This window comes from Natator depressus, chromosome 2 (assembly GCF_965152275.1).
Source record: "Natator depressus isolate rNatDep1 chromosome 2, rNatDep2.hap1, whole genome shotgun sequence".
In the NCBI taxonomy this organism is placed as follows: domain Eukaryota; kingdom Metazoa; phylum Chordata; order Testudines; family Cheloniidae; genus Natator; species Natator depressus.
The window spans coordinates 204,843,289-204,858,913 of NC_134235.1; the positions used below are offsets into that span (position 1 = coordinate 204,843,289).

At 45.0% G+C, this 15,625-nt stretch overlaps 1 protein-coding gene across 2 annotated transcripts in view; it reads right to left on the bottom strand.

The window, feature by feature from the left end:
• Positions 1-15,625, bottom strand: part of LOC141983077 (zinc finger MYM-type protein 1-like) — an 84,455-nt gene that overhangs the window by 26,475 nt on the left and 42,355 nt on the right. The window contains exons 4-5 of one of the 2 annotated variants that reach the window (XM_074945787.1): positions 15,171-15,601; positions 6,540-14,729 (exon numbers count right to left, since the gene is read on the bottom strand). The exons of the other annotated variant lie outside the window; for it this stretch is intronic. Coding sequence (XP_074801888.1) covers positions 10,484-11,653 — 1,170 coding nt within the window. The 5' untranslated portion in view covers positions 11,654-14,729; positions 15,171-15,601 and the 3' untranslated portion in view covers positions 6,540-10,483. Of the gene's footprint in view, positions 1-6,539; positions 14,730-15,170; positions 15,602-15,625 lie in introns of those variants that run through there. 2 annotated transcript variants of the gene reach the window in all.

Sequence of the window (15,625 nt, forward strand, 5' to 3'; positions counted from 1 at the left end):
GGTAACTTGGGGTATATTCATGCATACCCTGGGCTCTACATATAGTATATACTGTGGCCATGTTGTCCTATCTACACTGCAAATAAATATGCTGGACAACAAATGTCTGTAAGCATGTCAACAGTGGCAAAGATTTGTAAGCCTGGCCTACACTAGGAAAATTAGATTTTATTTTTCACTAGCAGTGCAGCTCCACTGATGGCAACATGGTGCTAAAATATCAGTCCTGTCTACAGAACAGTCACAACTGGTAGAGCTGCAACCATGCTGAATTTCGGGTCTTTATTTTGCCAGAACTGATAGCCATAATATACACAGGGTGCCTTCACTAGCTCTCCAGTCCAATAGTTTTTGTACTGCTGCAGTAAAGAAGCAAACACGATCAAGCAGGCAGTTCAGAGTAAATGGACTTAGTACTGGGTGTACATTCCTCACCCACTTCTCTTTATGATGTAGCTTGAGGAGTTGAGTAGGTAGCATGAGTAGAGAGGTAATGTTAGTGGTGGTGTTTGCTATCGGCTGGTAATGCTGCATGGAAAGGAAGGTATACAGTAGGACTTAATGTAGCATTGAGCTAGTATCAAGCTAATGCCATTGAATGATGTCCATTATTTAGCGTTTTTAAAACTACCTGAACTCTTCTCTTCTTCCTTCTGTGAATAGGAAACGATGTAAAAAGCATCTTTAGGAAGGAAATACTTTGTGTTCAGGTGGATTAGTATAAATGTTTACTTATTTCTTGTTTTTAGTGTGTTGCTGTCCAGAATAGAGGTCACACTTAAGAGCTGCCTAACTTATTTGACGTGTTTAGAGTTTTCTTAAGTATAGTTGATACAGCCATGCCATGTATCTCTAGCATTAGGTTCATACTCATCACCCTAATTGCTTAAATTATTATTTATTCCTATTGGACTTCATATTTGGGAATCAGACAGTGTAAAGCAAACTCTTATTTCCATATAAGCAAGTTCCTGGCTGAAGAGTCTCCTTCAAATGCCACCATTGTGCTTAGCTTAGTGGATGGGGAACTGGATGGGACTAGTTTCAGAGTAACAGCCGTGTTAGTCTGTATTCGCAAAAAGAAAAGGAGTACTTGTGGCACCTTAGAGACCAACCAATTTATCTGAGCATAAGCTTTCGTGAGCTACAGCTCACTTCATCGGATGCATCCGATGAAGTGAGCTGTAGCTCACGAAAGCTTATGCTCAGATAAATTGGTTGGTCTCTAAGGTGCCACAAGTACTCCTTTTCTTTTTGGATGGGACTAGCATCCCAAGCCCCAGAAGGAAATGAGGTGGAGGTGGGAGCACATGCCGGGAGAATGCAGGTTGTCCCTCCTCATCCTCTGGAGGCTCTATCCATCAATGGACCAGCTGGAGGAGAAGAACTGATTAGCCCCTCACTTTCCCCTTTCATTAATTTAAACCTTAGCCTCAGTCCTTGGGGGAACCTGTTCCTTCCTTCGAAGCCTCTGTTTCAGCAACCTCTTTCTCCTTGTAATTAGTCTCAGAACTGTGTTTTTGCAGATGCTATGGGTCTGACTGATCACCTGTTATGGGCATCAGGAAAGGAATTTTTCTTCCTCATGGGGCCAAATTGACAGAGGCTTGGTGAAGTTTTTCCACCTTACACACAGCATCTGGGAGGCATAGTTAGATTAAGCAGGAGTAGGATTTAGCTAATTAGTGATAGTACAGGATAGGGATGTTAGTTTGTCATAACTTGCAGCCAGTTTCCAGTGTAGTTAAGGGGCTAAAAGGGCCACTCCCAGAAGTAAGACCTGGGATTTTGCTAATTGACCTTGTGTTTATGGGATAGGGGAGTCCTGGCCTTTTTAGTACCCTCTGTCCCCCTCACAGGCAGGGGAAGGGTGGGCAGCAGTGAAAGGATTCAGAAGAGTAAGCTAAATTCTAGGGGTAGATTGAGAAGAGTTTATTCTGAGTTATGAGTTCTCTGTGGGAGTTCTGTAATCCCTGTACTGCAACCACTTAAAATGCCTGGTATGTGAGAGTATGGGTGACAGGGTGGGTAGTGTCCCTTCGCTGTGTCAAGTTTAATAAAGTTGCAGTTACTGCTTAAAATCCATTGCACTTACTGCATAGAATGTAGCTGATCATTTTCATCCAAAGCCATTTAAGAGCAGAGGTGTGTTTTTACGGTTTCAAAACAAATTTTGGGAACTCTGTACATTTCTTCCTTTCTCAGCTTGCTTTTTTATTTCAGAAAGTCAGATTCAGCACTCTCTCTTTTTCTGCTTCACTGGGGTAAGGCAAGAATGAGCAGAGTCTCAAAGGATATTAACCATATCCTTTCCAATGAGAATACTCAAACATACAAGCTTAAAACTTTGATTTTATAAACAGTCTTAACTAAAATTCTATCACTTGACTGTCCAGGAAAACACACAAGCTGTGCAATTACTAGGGCCCTACCAAATTCACGGCCATGAAAAACACATCACAGACCAAGAAATCTGGTCCTTTGTGTGCTTTTACCTTATATTATACAGATTTCACAGGGGAGACCAGCATTTCTCAAATTGAGGGTCCTGACTGAAAAGGGAGTTGCAGGGGTTGCAAGGTAATTTTAGGGGGGTCGTGGTATTGCCACTCTTATTTCTGCACTTCCTTCAGAGCTGGGCGGCCAGAGAGCGGCAGCTGTTGGCTGGGTGCCCAGGTCTGAAGGCAGCACCCCGCCAGCAGCAGTGCAGAAGTAAGGGTGGCAATACAATACCATACAACCCTTACTCCTGTGCTGCTGCCTTCAGAGCTGGGCGGCCGGAGAATGGTGGCTGCTTACTGTGAGCCCAGCTCTGCAGGCAGTAGCTCAAAAGTAAGGGTGGCCATAGCATGCCATCCTTACTTCTGCCCTGCTGCTGGCAGTGGCTCTGCCTTCAGAGCTGGGCTCCTGACCAGCAGCTGCCACTCTCCAGCTGCCCAGCTCTGAAGGCAGCACTGCTGCCAGCACAGCACAGAAATAAGGGTAGAAGTACCACAACCCCCACTACAATAACCTTGTGACCACCCCACAACTCCTTTTTAGGTCAAGACCCCGAAAATTACAAAACTGAAATTTCAGATTTAGATGGCTGAAATCATGAAATTTATTTTAAAATTCCTATGACCGTGAAATGGACCATGAATTTGGTAGGGCCCTAGCAATTACAGTCAAAGCACATTCATTTTTAAATTCAAGGGAATGCTCATAGTAAGCACTTTTTTGCTGTAATTGTTCAGTTCTAGTCCTGAGTTATTAATTCCCAACTCTGGTTCACGATACAGTAAATAATATACTATAACCAAAATTAATGATCTGGAGGATGGCGTGGATTGCACCCTCAGCAAGTTTGCAGATGACACTAAAATGGGAGGAGTGTTAGATACGCTGGAGGGTAGGGATAGGATAAAGAGGGACCTAGACAAATTAGAGGATTGGGCCAAAAGAAATCTGATGAGGTTCAACGAGGACAAGTGCAGAGTACTGCATTTCGGGAGGAAGACTGCCATGCACTGCTACAGACTAGGGACTGAGTGGCTAGGCAGCAGTTCTGCAGGAAAGGACCTAGAGGTTATGGTGGACGAGAAGCTGGATATGAGTCAACAGTGTGCCCTTGTTGCCAAGATGCCTAACGGCATTTTGGGCTGTATAAGTAGGAGCATTGCCAGCAGATGGAGGGACATGATCATTCCCCTCTATTCGGCATTGGTGAGGCCTCATCTGGAGTACTGTGTCCAGTTTTGGGCCCCACACTACAAGAAGGATGTGGAAAAATTGGAAAGAGTCCAGCGGAGGGCAACAAAAATGATTAGGGGGCTGGAGCACATGATTTATGAGGAGAGGCTGAGGGAACAGGGATTATTTAGTCTGCAGAAGAGAAGAATGAGGGGGGATTTGATAGCTGCTTTAAACTACCTGAAAGCAGGTTCCAAAGAGGATGGCTCTAGACTGTTCTCAGTGGTAGCAGATGACAGAATGAGGAGTAATGGTCTGAAGTTGCAGTGGGGGAGGTTTAGGTTGGATATTAGGAAAAACTTTTTCACTAGGAGGGTGGTGAAGCACTGGAATGGGTTACCTAGGGAGGTGATGGAATCTCCTTCCTTAAAGGTTTTTAAGGTTAGGCTTGACAAAGCCCTGGATGGGATGATTTAGTTGGGGATTAGGTCCTGCTTTGAGCAGGGGGTTGGACAAGATGACCTCCTGAGGTCCCTGATATTCTATGAATCTATGAATCTTTATGGACTGATACCTAAATGTGCCTAAGTGCTGACCACGAACTGTCTAAATGCAACATGTACATAGATTGCAGGATTTAACCAATCTGAAATCTTCAGAAGCAAGTATGCTTGATTCTCTTTAATAATTTGTCATTAGTGTGTTGAAATATACTGTGCATTGTTACAGAACACTTTTTCCCCTAAAGATCTCAAATGTGGCTAAGTTTTTGTATTTCACAAATGGGAAAGTTGGGGCAGAGATGTGGGCAGTGCCATTGACACTCTAGGAACTGGAACATGGGATTCCTTACAGCTACCAGTAGTTCTGTACAACGCCTCAACCACATGGCTTTAAAGAACATGGCCTTTAAAGAACAAAGCTAATAGTATGCCCATCACCTTTTTATATGGGCTTTGTATTTGGCAAATGGAAAATTGTATGATCAGATAAGTCCTGTTCCTTTTACCATATTTATGCATCCTGTGCAAGCACGCAAAACTATCTTATTTTATTAATATGCCCTAGGATGTCATATTACACAGATAAATACATGTGCATATTTAACACTGCAAAACAAGGTGGTAAATAATGAATAATCAACCGTTCAATGTCCAGATACATTACCTTGGTCATTATTGCTTTATGAGAAGATGTAACAGAGAGCAATAGACAGACAATATCTGAACATATAAACATATAAACTTGTCTAGGAAAAGAGAATGGCTTGCTGTTAAGAGGGGAAATTTTGGGGTGGCCTAGCAGTTTCCTTTTTTATAAAAGGGATTGGAAGATAAACATGTGATACCTCTTTTCACTCTAATAAGGAGTTCCAAAATAGAACAAATTAGGAAAGCAGAAGGTGGTGGGGAGGGGAGGTGGTCTGGTAGGACTGCTTCATGCAAACGTTTAAAATACGACATGTTATCAAAAGGTGATTGAAGCAAAGAATACCCATGTGTGAGAGAGCATGTGACCTTAGATTGCCTTTAGAAAGGAGAGGATTACATGCTGGAAAAAGCAAGTAGGTGAATGAAGACAGACTGGAATGCTCTTTTCTGGGATAAGTGGCTTCTTATTCCTTTAGTTCTCTTAGTTGCAGATGACTACCCAAAGCAAAGAGCTTGAAACCAGATGTTCTTGGTTTCAGATCCAATTTGTAATCTACTTCTAAGAGTATCTGAATTTCCCTCTGCATAATCAAGAGTAGAGGCATGACGCCCCCGCCCCCATGCTACTTGGATTTTGTGATTTTTATTTTTTAAGACAAAATGAGAAAAAGGAAGCTACTTTTAATTGGCTTAGTAACTTTTCTTCTTGCCAGAATCAGTGGTACTTTTTGCTGATTAAACATATGTCATTATTCTAGTTGTTCAGTGCTGGAATAAACCAAACCTCAAAGATGCCAATAGCTTGCCAGGTGTACTGTGACTCAGGCAAGTACTGTAGGTCCTTCAGTAGCTAGGCCTTATAAGCACTAGTGCTGGTGGGTCCCAATAACCACTCAAAGTCCTAAGGGAAACAGTATATTAGTAGCATTGTCAGGAAAAGGTTGCAGATACCCACGGTACAGAGGCTTAAACAGTTACAGTTCAAAGTGAGCAGCAGTGGTTCTATGAGTTTCTGAGGCAGTTCAACTGAAAATTAGGACTCATCAGACCTACTGCCTAGGCTGCTTCGCCAGTCAAGTCTCTATTTCAGGCAAATAGGAGCTTGCCAGTTTCCAGGCCAGGCTAACATTGTCTATACTTAAAATGCTACAGGGGAATGTGGCACTTCAGTGTACACGTTACCTATGTCGACAGGAGGGATTCTGGTTGGCGGCAGAATTCTTCCATTGACCTGATGCTGTCCAGACAGAGCATTATGTTGGGTTACCTATGCTGCACAAGGGTGTGGATTCTTCACATCCCTGAGCAATGTAGTTATGAGGACCTAATTTTCTACTGTAGACCACGCTTTAGTGGTGTCTCTCTCAAAGAGATCCCTCAGCATTGGCTCCCTGCCCAGTCACAACTGCTCCCCCATAAATCCTGCAGTGACCTGCACCTAGCTGTAATGTCCAGCAGTCACAGCCTGTTCCACATGCAGCTCTGCATACAGTTCCTGGGGATTCCTCTGCAGCAGCTTTCAGCTTGTCTTGAGCTACCCAGCCACACAGCTGCTGCTTCCCAAAAGCACCCAGTCACTTCCCAGTCAAGGTCCTTACTCCTTCTTGGCCAGGGGAAAAGGAAGCATAGTGAGGAGAGGGCTGATGGGAAATGTAGTCTCTTGTCCAAAAGTTCCTGGTAATTTCCTGGGCCCTCATCCTTGCTCCTACCTGGCCAGGAGCAAGTGTTATGCTTATAAGAAGCAAATGGAATCTTTTTAAAGGGGATAAGGCAGTAAGCCGTGTTTATTGAGAGTACAATTTAAGCATTAAAATCAGCATATGCTTCCATTCTTTCTTTCTCTCTCTCTCACACACACACACACACACACACACACGGCAATACACCCTTCTTTTATAGTGATATGTTCCCATACATGTGACCTTGCTGTATCACACCAGAGCTGTCAATCACGAGGTATTCAAGGTTCCTCTTACTTAGCATTATTTTGAGTTGTTACCGGGAGGATCCGCAGCTGTTTCTTGTCTCGTCTCTTTGGCTCAACTCCTTATCTCGTCCTTGGGGCATATGCCTTTGCTTTAGGGTCGTCAATCTGCCATCTGGGTGATTGATAATTAAGTTGGTGCCTCTTGACTCCTCCACTCCCTTCTTGACCACCTGGCCCAGATGTCCTTTCTCAGTTAATTACCATACAGTCTTCACTCACACCAAATAGTAAATAAGGCAATTACAGCCATAAAACTTCTTCTAAGAACACATGTAAACACAACCAGAAAAAAATAAACTCAGAACAATTTCTTCTTACTAATTCAAAACGAGCAAAATGGAGTACAATTTTACTTGAGACAATTTCTTCCCATTCGTGTTTTGGCCTACACAAGTGGAATCAGACTGACCAAGTCTCCCAGTATGTTAAGGAGACTCCCATTTGCAACCAGAAAATTCCCAGCTCCTGATTTAATAATGTTATCTCCTGCATAAAAATTAAATTACCCAGAATTGTATGTCAGTCACACAAGTGCATCAGCCCCCTTCCGTCTCTTTGAATCAGGAGAGAGAGTGGTGTGGCTGAAGTACAAGATTCTGGGTAATGTAGTTGATCTCTGCTCTGTTTTTGCTGATTCTTCCAGTGCAGAAGGGGCATAGTTGGCTGGGCTCAGTGGCCAATGGCAGGTGGAGGAGGGCAGATTTGAAGTTTGGAGCTGCAATGGTGGTGCACAGCATGAGGTGGAAGGGGGCGGGGAGGGGCAAGTGCGGGGAAGCTTGGGGGGAGTCATGCCCTATTCTTGTCCAGGCCTTGGCTGCAGCAGGGGAGGAACGGATGTTCAGGGCGGGGAGAACAGCCCCACTCACCCTAGAATTCAGTGTAGTATGGGGTCTTGGGGATCAGGCAAAGGGTTCATGCCATTTTCTCCCAAAATCTTTGGGTGCAGTGGGAGGGTGATTGGAGAGGAGATAATGCCCCTTCCTCTCCTGGGACTTGCTGCAGCATAGAGGGGGCAGGGTTGGTTCTTTTCTGCTACATGCCTTCTCCTGAGAGCAATTGTCTCTGCTTCCCCAGGTGTAACAGCAGCCCTGCCTGCCTCCCTCCCCAAATACTGCCTATAGCCAAGTGTATAGCCCTGCTGGGACGGGGCCCTGCACGGCGGGAGGGGACGAGAACTCTGCTCACCTCACTGTGTGTTCTATGGTATGTAAGGCATTGGGTAGGGGTGGAGGTTGAGACTGAATGGGGGCATTAGTGGGGGAAGCAAGGGCATGGCAGTCTTGATGGGGCTGGAGGGAGGTGGGGCCAACAGTGGGCGTGTTGGTGGGGTGGGGAGCAGGATGCTCTTTGAAATTAATTTGAAAATGTTGGTCTGTATGAAGGGGATGTGCAGTGGGGAGGGGGCTGATGGGAGTTGTTGTCTGCTGCTTAGCAGAACCATCACACATAGAAATTCTAGTTAAGTTCATCCTTTCTTATATTTCTTAAACATTTTAGCATAAGCTGGTTTGGCGGCAAGCTCTGCATTGAGCAGCATTAGAAGATACTGTGCTTCAAACACCAGCGGTGGTTGGCCTACGTTCGGTTGGTTTTTAACAAAGACAAACGAAAACACATACCTATCATCCCCCCCAATCGCTTTGCTTATATATTCTTATCCCTTTCCTCCAGCCATAGGCTGTCTTTTGTGTAGTTGGACTGTGTGATGTGGCTTCCTGCATATATGGACAGCACCTATCCCAATGGGGCCCTAATCCTGAGGGGAATCTTTAGGTGCTGCTGCAACACAAATAATTCCATGTAATATTTTGTTGCCTTCACTTCTTTATTATGATGTAGTGAAGTTATTCAGCCACACTGCTCTTTTCTAAAGCCCAGAAGGATTCATACTTTTACATTACAATCTGTTACTCATGTATATACACATGACAGAAACCTCTGATTTTCATAATTAAATCTATGAATAGATCTTGGATTAAATAGCTTCCAAGAGTTTTCACAATCTGCAGCTGCTTAACTTGCTGCATTTTCAAGGTAGCCTCAGCTTGTTGGAGGCTGCTTCACTACAACAGAAGCTTTCTGAGCTGCTGCCAGATCTTGCTCATGCTGTAGATAGATAAGGCCTTTAAGCAAAGGAGCAATTCAATGTAATTTGAGCAGGGCCAGCCCACAACATTTTGGCACCTGGGGCGGGGAGCTCAAATGATGCCCCCATGCCACCTCGCTTGGGCCAAAACTTTGAAAGGTCTCGATTCTGCCTCCTTCCTGTTCTTCTACTCTCATGGTACTGCTCTGCTACCTACCCCAATAAAAAAGAACTAACAACTTAAAATGCCTCGTTCAAAAATTTTAAGTAACACTTAACTTTCAAATGCCTGAACAGGAAATGTAACTTTTCTTGTCTGCATAGTAAACACTGGCATTTTTATCTGTTTGAATAATCAAAGTGGAGCTTTCCGTGCCTTCTTGGTTGCAAAGATTTGAACTGCTGAACGTCCACAGTCTGGGCCAGCTCATGCTCTATTGAGATGGGTGCAAAGCCGACCAGCCTCTCCTGTGTCATTGTGGAGCGTAGATGTGTTTTTATTAACTTCAGCTTGGAGAAGCTGCGTTCTCCACTGGCAACTGTTACAAGAAGTATTAGGAGTATGCCCAGAGCAACAAAAGCATTTGGAAAGAGGGTGGTCATCTTATTTGTGCACATATATTCCAGAACAGCCTTTGGAGTTGATCCTGCTGAAATGTATCATGAAAAGGCTTTCAGTTCATCACCTAAACCACTCGCATCAATATCACGCATGTTATTATGTGTCAACACTGTCTCTAGTGCAATGCGTTGCTGGTGTAGGTCTTCTTCGGGTATAGTGAGGAGTTTTGGAATATCATACAACGTCCCAAATATACTGCTGTGTTCCTTGAGCTACATGAAACATTCTTCAACTGACTGTATTGCACAATCTAGCACCTGGTTAAAGAATTCAACTTTGAATTGTTGTTTGGGGTCTCTAATGGGATTATCCCATGCCTCGTAATCAAAATGTCTTCTTCTTTGGTGATTCTTGTATTCTTGAATGGGTGGGAAAATAGCTTCAGTGTGAAGTTCCTCTGCCAACTTCTGTGCACTCTTCAGAACGTTTTGAAATCCCTCATCTGACCGGTCAGACTGTAGGTATGACTTTGCTTTGTCCAGGTGTTTCATTGCTCCAGATATTTCAAGGTCAACACCTTGGAGTCTCTTGCTTACAACATTTATTTCAAACAGTATGTCATGCCACAACACTAAGCCACACAGAAATTTGAAGTTATGTATGTTTTTGGTAATTCCATTTCCCTCTGCCACTGTTCTCCCACAAACAGTTCCTGTCATAGCATGATTCTCCATAATGGCAATTATGGCATCATCTATCTTTCCAATTTGGTGTTTGATAGGCTTTATCGCCTCCACTTGACTTTCCCATCATGTGGCACTCACTGTTTTCAGTGTCAGAGAGGATGTTCCCAGAAGTTGCTTCAAAATTTGCCATCAATGAGTTGATGCAGAGAAAAATACATAGATGCTTTGAATTACATTTAAAAATTCAGCAGCCTTACTAGAAGCTGATGATGCATCACTGACCACCAAGTTCAATGAATGAGAACTGCATGGGCCAAAAAAAGCTCGCGGGTTTAACTCTCAGATCCGTGGCTGCACTCCTCTGATCTTTCCTCTCATGTTGGCACCATTATCGTAGCCCTGACCTCTCATGTCAGCTATCGTAATTCCCGTATCTTCCAGCTTTTTAAGAAGCACATTTGTCATACCAGCTCCTGTAGTATCATCAATGTCAATAAATTCTAGAAAATGCTCTCTGACAGTCACCATTGCAGGGACATTTTCACTGGGTTCCGTTGTTGTTACAAAACGCACCATTAAAGTCATTTGTTCCGTATGGCTGATGTCAGGTGTGCAGTCCAGAATAACAAAGTAATATCTTGCTGACTTCAGATCTGCCACAATCTTCTGTTTGACTTTTGTTGCCAGTAACTGTATGATCTCATTTTGAATTGTTTTTCCAAGGTAGTGGTGTGTGTAAATTTCTTGGGTGGTGACTCTTCTTAGATGCTCCTGGAGTACAGCATCAAACTCAGCCATCAACTCCACAGTTTTAAGGAAGTTTCCATTGTTCAGTACATACAGCTGATCTGAAGTGCCCCACAGTGCTAGGTTTTGGGTAGCAAGCATTCTCACAATGGCAATGATCCTTTTCAGAACATTTTGCCAGTAAGGAGACTCTGATGCAATCTTCTCTTGATGCTGATCATCTATGGTGGCCTTTAACCTTAGTCTCATCTCAAGCTCTTTCCACCTCTGGAATGCTCTCTGGTGATTTGCTGCCTTCTCATGCCAGATTTCTAGCCAGATTTTTCCAGTCCTTTGTTCCGGTAGAACCCGATGTGGCTGGAAGAGTTTGCAACAAAAACAGTATGCAGCATTCTGGGTTTTTGAGTACATAAGCCATGGCCTCTCCATTTTGTCACCATTGGGGATTTCAAGCCAGTAATGTGTTGGATGAAAACTTCTATTTTCATGGTCTTTGGGGAACATGAAGTTTTTCACTTGCTGTGGCCCATGCAGAACAAGGAAGTCCCTCAGGCTACTGCTCAAGTGGGTCCACAGTCCTGGATCATCTAGACTTAAGGAACTAAACTCAGCAGCAGCTGTTTCTTGTGCCTCCACCACAAGTTTCTCTGATCTACACTTTTGTTCAGGAATGTGCATGGTTACATCCATTTGAGATGGAGATATGGATGCTGCAGAAGCTGCCAGGTCACCTGCACTCTGACTAACTGGAAGATCAGGCATCTCCTCACCCTCACATCCTCACTGGGGCGGGAAGACTCACTGTGAACATTTGTGTCTATGTATCTCAGGAGAGCTCCTTCCTGCTTATATAGAAAAGTTTCCTTTGCTTTTTTTCTTTTTCTGAATGCTGCCCAGAGGGGCATTTTCTTCTTTCACTCATGACTGCTGTTCTGTGCCAGCTACAGTGGCTCTCAACACTCAGTTGAAGAGGACAAATAAGCAGGCTGGTAGCAGGGCCTGAGTGAGGGAAGATATCAGCATCTTAAGGGCCTAACTGGCTCCTACTACTTCAGTTGACTGCCTGTTCTCCTCAAGTGGGTTCAGGGAAGCAACAGGAAACAGGAAGCTCCCTGAGAAGCTGGTGTTAATCAGTCCAGGCTCCTGGGGGTGCTAGAAAGATATATAAGAGGCTCCTCCTCCTCTCTCTCCCTGCAGCTCCTGCTGCTTTCTGTTATTCCCTCTCACCTTTTCTCCTGCGTGCCTGTTATGTCTCTTGTGCCCTCCTTCCTCCAGCACAGCACTCCAACATCTCTGTGCATCTAGAGCAGAGAGAATACATAGGCACCAGCAGCAGAGACAATTTTCTACACTCTGGGTCCTAGTGGCACCCCTCCGGTCCTCCCCCCCAAGTCTGGCACCTGAGGCGGCCGCCTCAGTTCGCCTCCTGGTAAGGCCAGCCCTGAATTTGAGTGTTGCATACATGTTATACTGTTTTCCTGTTTGAGTGATTGCACATGTGCATTCCATTCTTGCATGTGGATGTGCTCTGAGTACAGCCGCTGGAAATTTTTCCCTCAGTGGTACCCATCAGGGCAGCTCAAGTGCTATCTGCTGCTGTGTGCCACTGGCATCAATATATAGGCCCATCTGACCCTGAGCCCCCTCAGTGCCTTCTTAGGGCTTGTCTACATTCACCAGGGGATTGACACGTGGTGACTGATGTATCAACGGTCAATTTAGCGGGTCTAGTGAAGACCCACTAAATTGACCGCAGATCGCTCTCCCGTCGATTCCTGTACTCATCTCAACAAGAAGCGCAAGGGGTGTCGACGGGAGAGAGTCTCCCGTTGACATAGCATAATGTGGACCCCACGGTAAGTAGATCTAAGTACATTGACTTCAGCTATGTTATTCACATAGCTGAAGTTGTGTAACTTAGATCGATCTCCCCCCATAGTGTAGACAAGGCCTCACTGCCTGTGAGACTTGCTGAAGCTCCTGCTCTTGCTTTTGCAGGTGCTCTCAGTGGACTGTATTCTCTTGTAGTTTATTGTAAATAGTTCAGTGTTTGTTGAGTTAGTTAGCTTTTTAGGGTTTTGATTGATTCCTGGTGCCGAGGGATGCCTCAGTCACCCGGCTTCAGGTCCCTATGTTTCCTGCAGTAATGCTATGCCCATAAGCAACCCACACTCAAGTTGCTTGAAGTGCCTTGGGGAAGCTCATACAGAGGAGTGTTGCCAAATTTGCAGTGATTTTTAAGTCTCACACAAAGAAAGATTGTGAGTAGAAGCCAGCCTAAAATTTCTACTTGTGGAGGCAGCCTTGAGACCTCCATCTGAGCCAGGTCAGTCAGACTTGGCGCTGAGTGCCTCAGCGTTGGTAAGGAGTGTGCCTCCTGCCATGCCTGAGTGCCAGCATTCACCATCCCCAGTGCCTAACAAGAGGCACAAGAAGCAGTCTGATCAAAGCAAGAGATCCCTGGCTCTAAAGTTTGCTATGCATGGTGTTAAGAGTACAGTGCAGTCTATTCGGTACCACAGAAGATGGCAACATTGAATCCTGTGCCTAGGCAGGTTCTGTCGAGTCTAGAGCCAGAAGTGGCTTCTTCCACATCCACAGCACTACACAATACTGACACTATCTCAGTACCAACCCCACTGGAGGCGTTTGCAGCTACCAGGCACACCCTGACTGTCAGTGCCGGTACAAGAGTTGGCCGTTGGCAGTACAAGAGTTGACACTATCGGCGCTGGCAGACACAAGAGAACCAGCAGAATTGCTACAGTGCTGGGTATCTTGCCAGCCTCATGTAGGCATGCCCTTCAGTACCATCAAAGGGATAACCCATGATGCTTGCTTCTCTGAAGGCCTCTCCACTTTGGCTCTGATCTCCAGCACCTTCTAGAACTGCACCTCTGCGGTCAGCAGAAGGAAAGTCAGCTTCTTCCATATCAGAGATTGGGTCGTACATTTACCATCATTGGAGCAACTCTCACTACACCTCCTCTAGGTGTTTCCACCCTTCCATGGATCCTGTCAAAGAAGTACCGTCGAGTGGTTGGTCAGTAGGTCACTGAGAGCCTACAGCTGTTCATGGCCTTTTTGGAATCAGTGAGATTCCCCCCTATTTCCAGGCACTTCTATTCGGTGGCATCAGAAAGGTGTATATATATAGCTTCCAACTGCTGCAACATATGGAAGTGAACCACTCCAGTCCCTTTGGATCCAGGTTTTGTTTTCCATTGACAGTCCCTTTCTTAGTTTCAGTTGTTGTAGTTCTTAGCATGTAGTATAGTTTAAGCATACTGATAAGTGTAGATAGTTTAGTATAGTTGGTAGGATGGTGGAACCGAAGAAAAAGCTGGGATTTAAGAGATGTGCTTCGTGCCCAACTGTCTTCCTGGCATCAGACAACTGTTAGGTGCCTGAAGTGCCTGGGGGAAGGTCATTCAATTTCTGGGTGTCCCATTTGCTGGACACTCAGAGCATGCAAAGAGAGGAAGAATAGACTTCTTTAGGAAGCTCTATCTGCTAAACCCTCTGGTTCCGGATGGATATCAGATCCAAAGCCTAAGATACTGGATTTGGCTCCTGTGGCTTCCTCCAGGACTAAGCTGCCTAAACATTCCAGGATGTTAGGCTCCATTCTGACTCCATTTAACTTTGAAGAGCTGAGTATTTTTCTGGATCTGATGCTTCCCAGGTCTCTGCTCCTGTACTGGGACCATCCTTAGATCCAAAGAGGACTTTTACACTAGTGGTTGATATGAGTCTGAACGTTCCTTGGAGCTGAGTGAGAGGAAGATGGTGATGAGGAAGAGACTGGAATTGTGGGTTCTGAGGTCTGCATCTTCACCTGAAGAGGGAAGAAGAGCAGAGGAGATTTAGCCTTTCTCAAGATCCATCTATGCTTCCTAAGACTCCTACAGCAGTGGTTCTCAAACTTTTGTACTGGTGACCCCTTTCACATAGCAAGCCTCTGAGTGCGACCCCCTTATAAATGAAAAACACTCTTTTATATATTTAACACCATTATAAATGCTGGATGCAAAGCAGGTTTGGGGTGCAGGCTGACAGCTTGCGACCCCCATATAATAACCTCACGACACTCCTGAGGGGTCTTGACCTCCATTTGAGAACCCCTGTCCCCCTGTCAGATCTTTCTGATTTTATATCTCTCTCTACCTTCCAGTACCATTGTTGTCTCTGGTGTAGTCCATAGCGGTTCTGAGGTCAGATCCTCATTTAGAGAAGGATAAAGGAAGAGTTAAGAGACCTGATTCATCCTGGTTCATACCTCTTCATCCTGGGTTCCCTCACTCCTTTGCTCCTCCTCCTATGGGTATGTTTCCAGATCCTAGCTATTGGAGAGACTCGGTATCCTGGTCTCCATGACCCTAATGGGTTCCACCACAACATTTTTTGAATCATCCTCATGGATGGAGAGGAGATGTTTTATCTGATAAGGATATGATGGCTCACAAATCCTTGGTTCTTCTTCGAGTAGTGTCCCTGTGGGTGCTCCACTTCAGCTGGCAATGCGTCCCAGTGCCGTCGATTGGAGATTTATGGTAGCAGTGTCCATGTGGGTCACGCATGTGCAGTAGGCGTCTTGCAGTGCCGTTGGTGCCACGTGGAGCATGAGCACGACCCAAGCCCACCAGTTCCCCTCAACCATCCTCGGCTGAAGATGGAGCAAAGGGGCAGTGTTAGCACTTCTCCCTAAAACTGTTAAGAAATAGCTTTTAGATA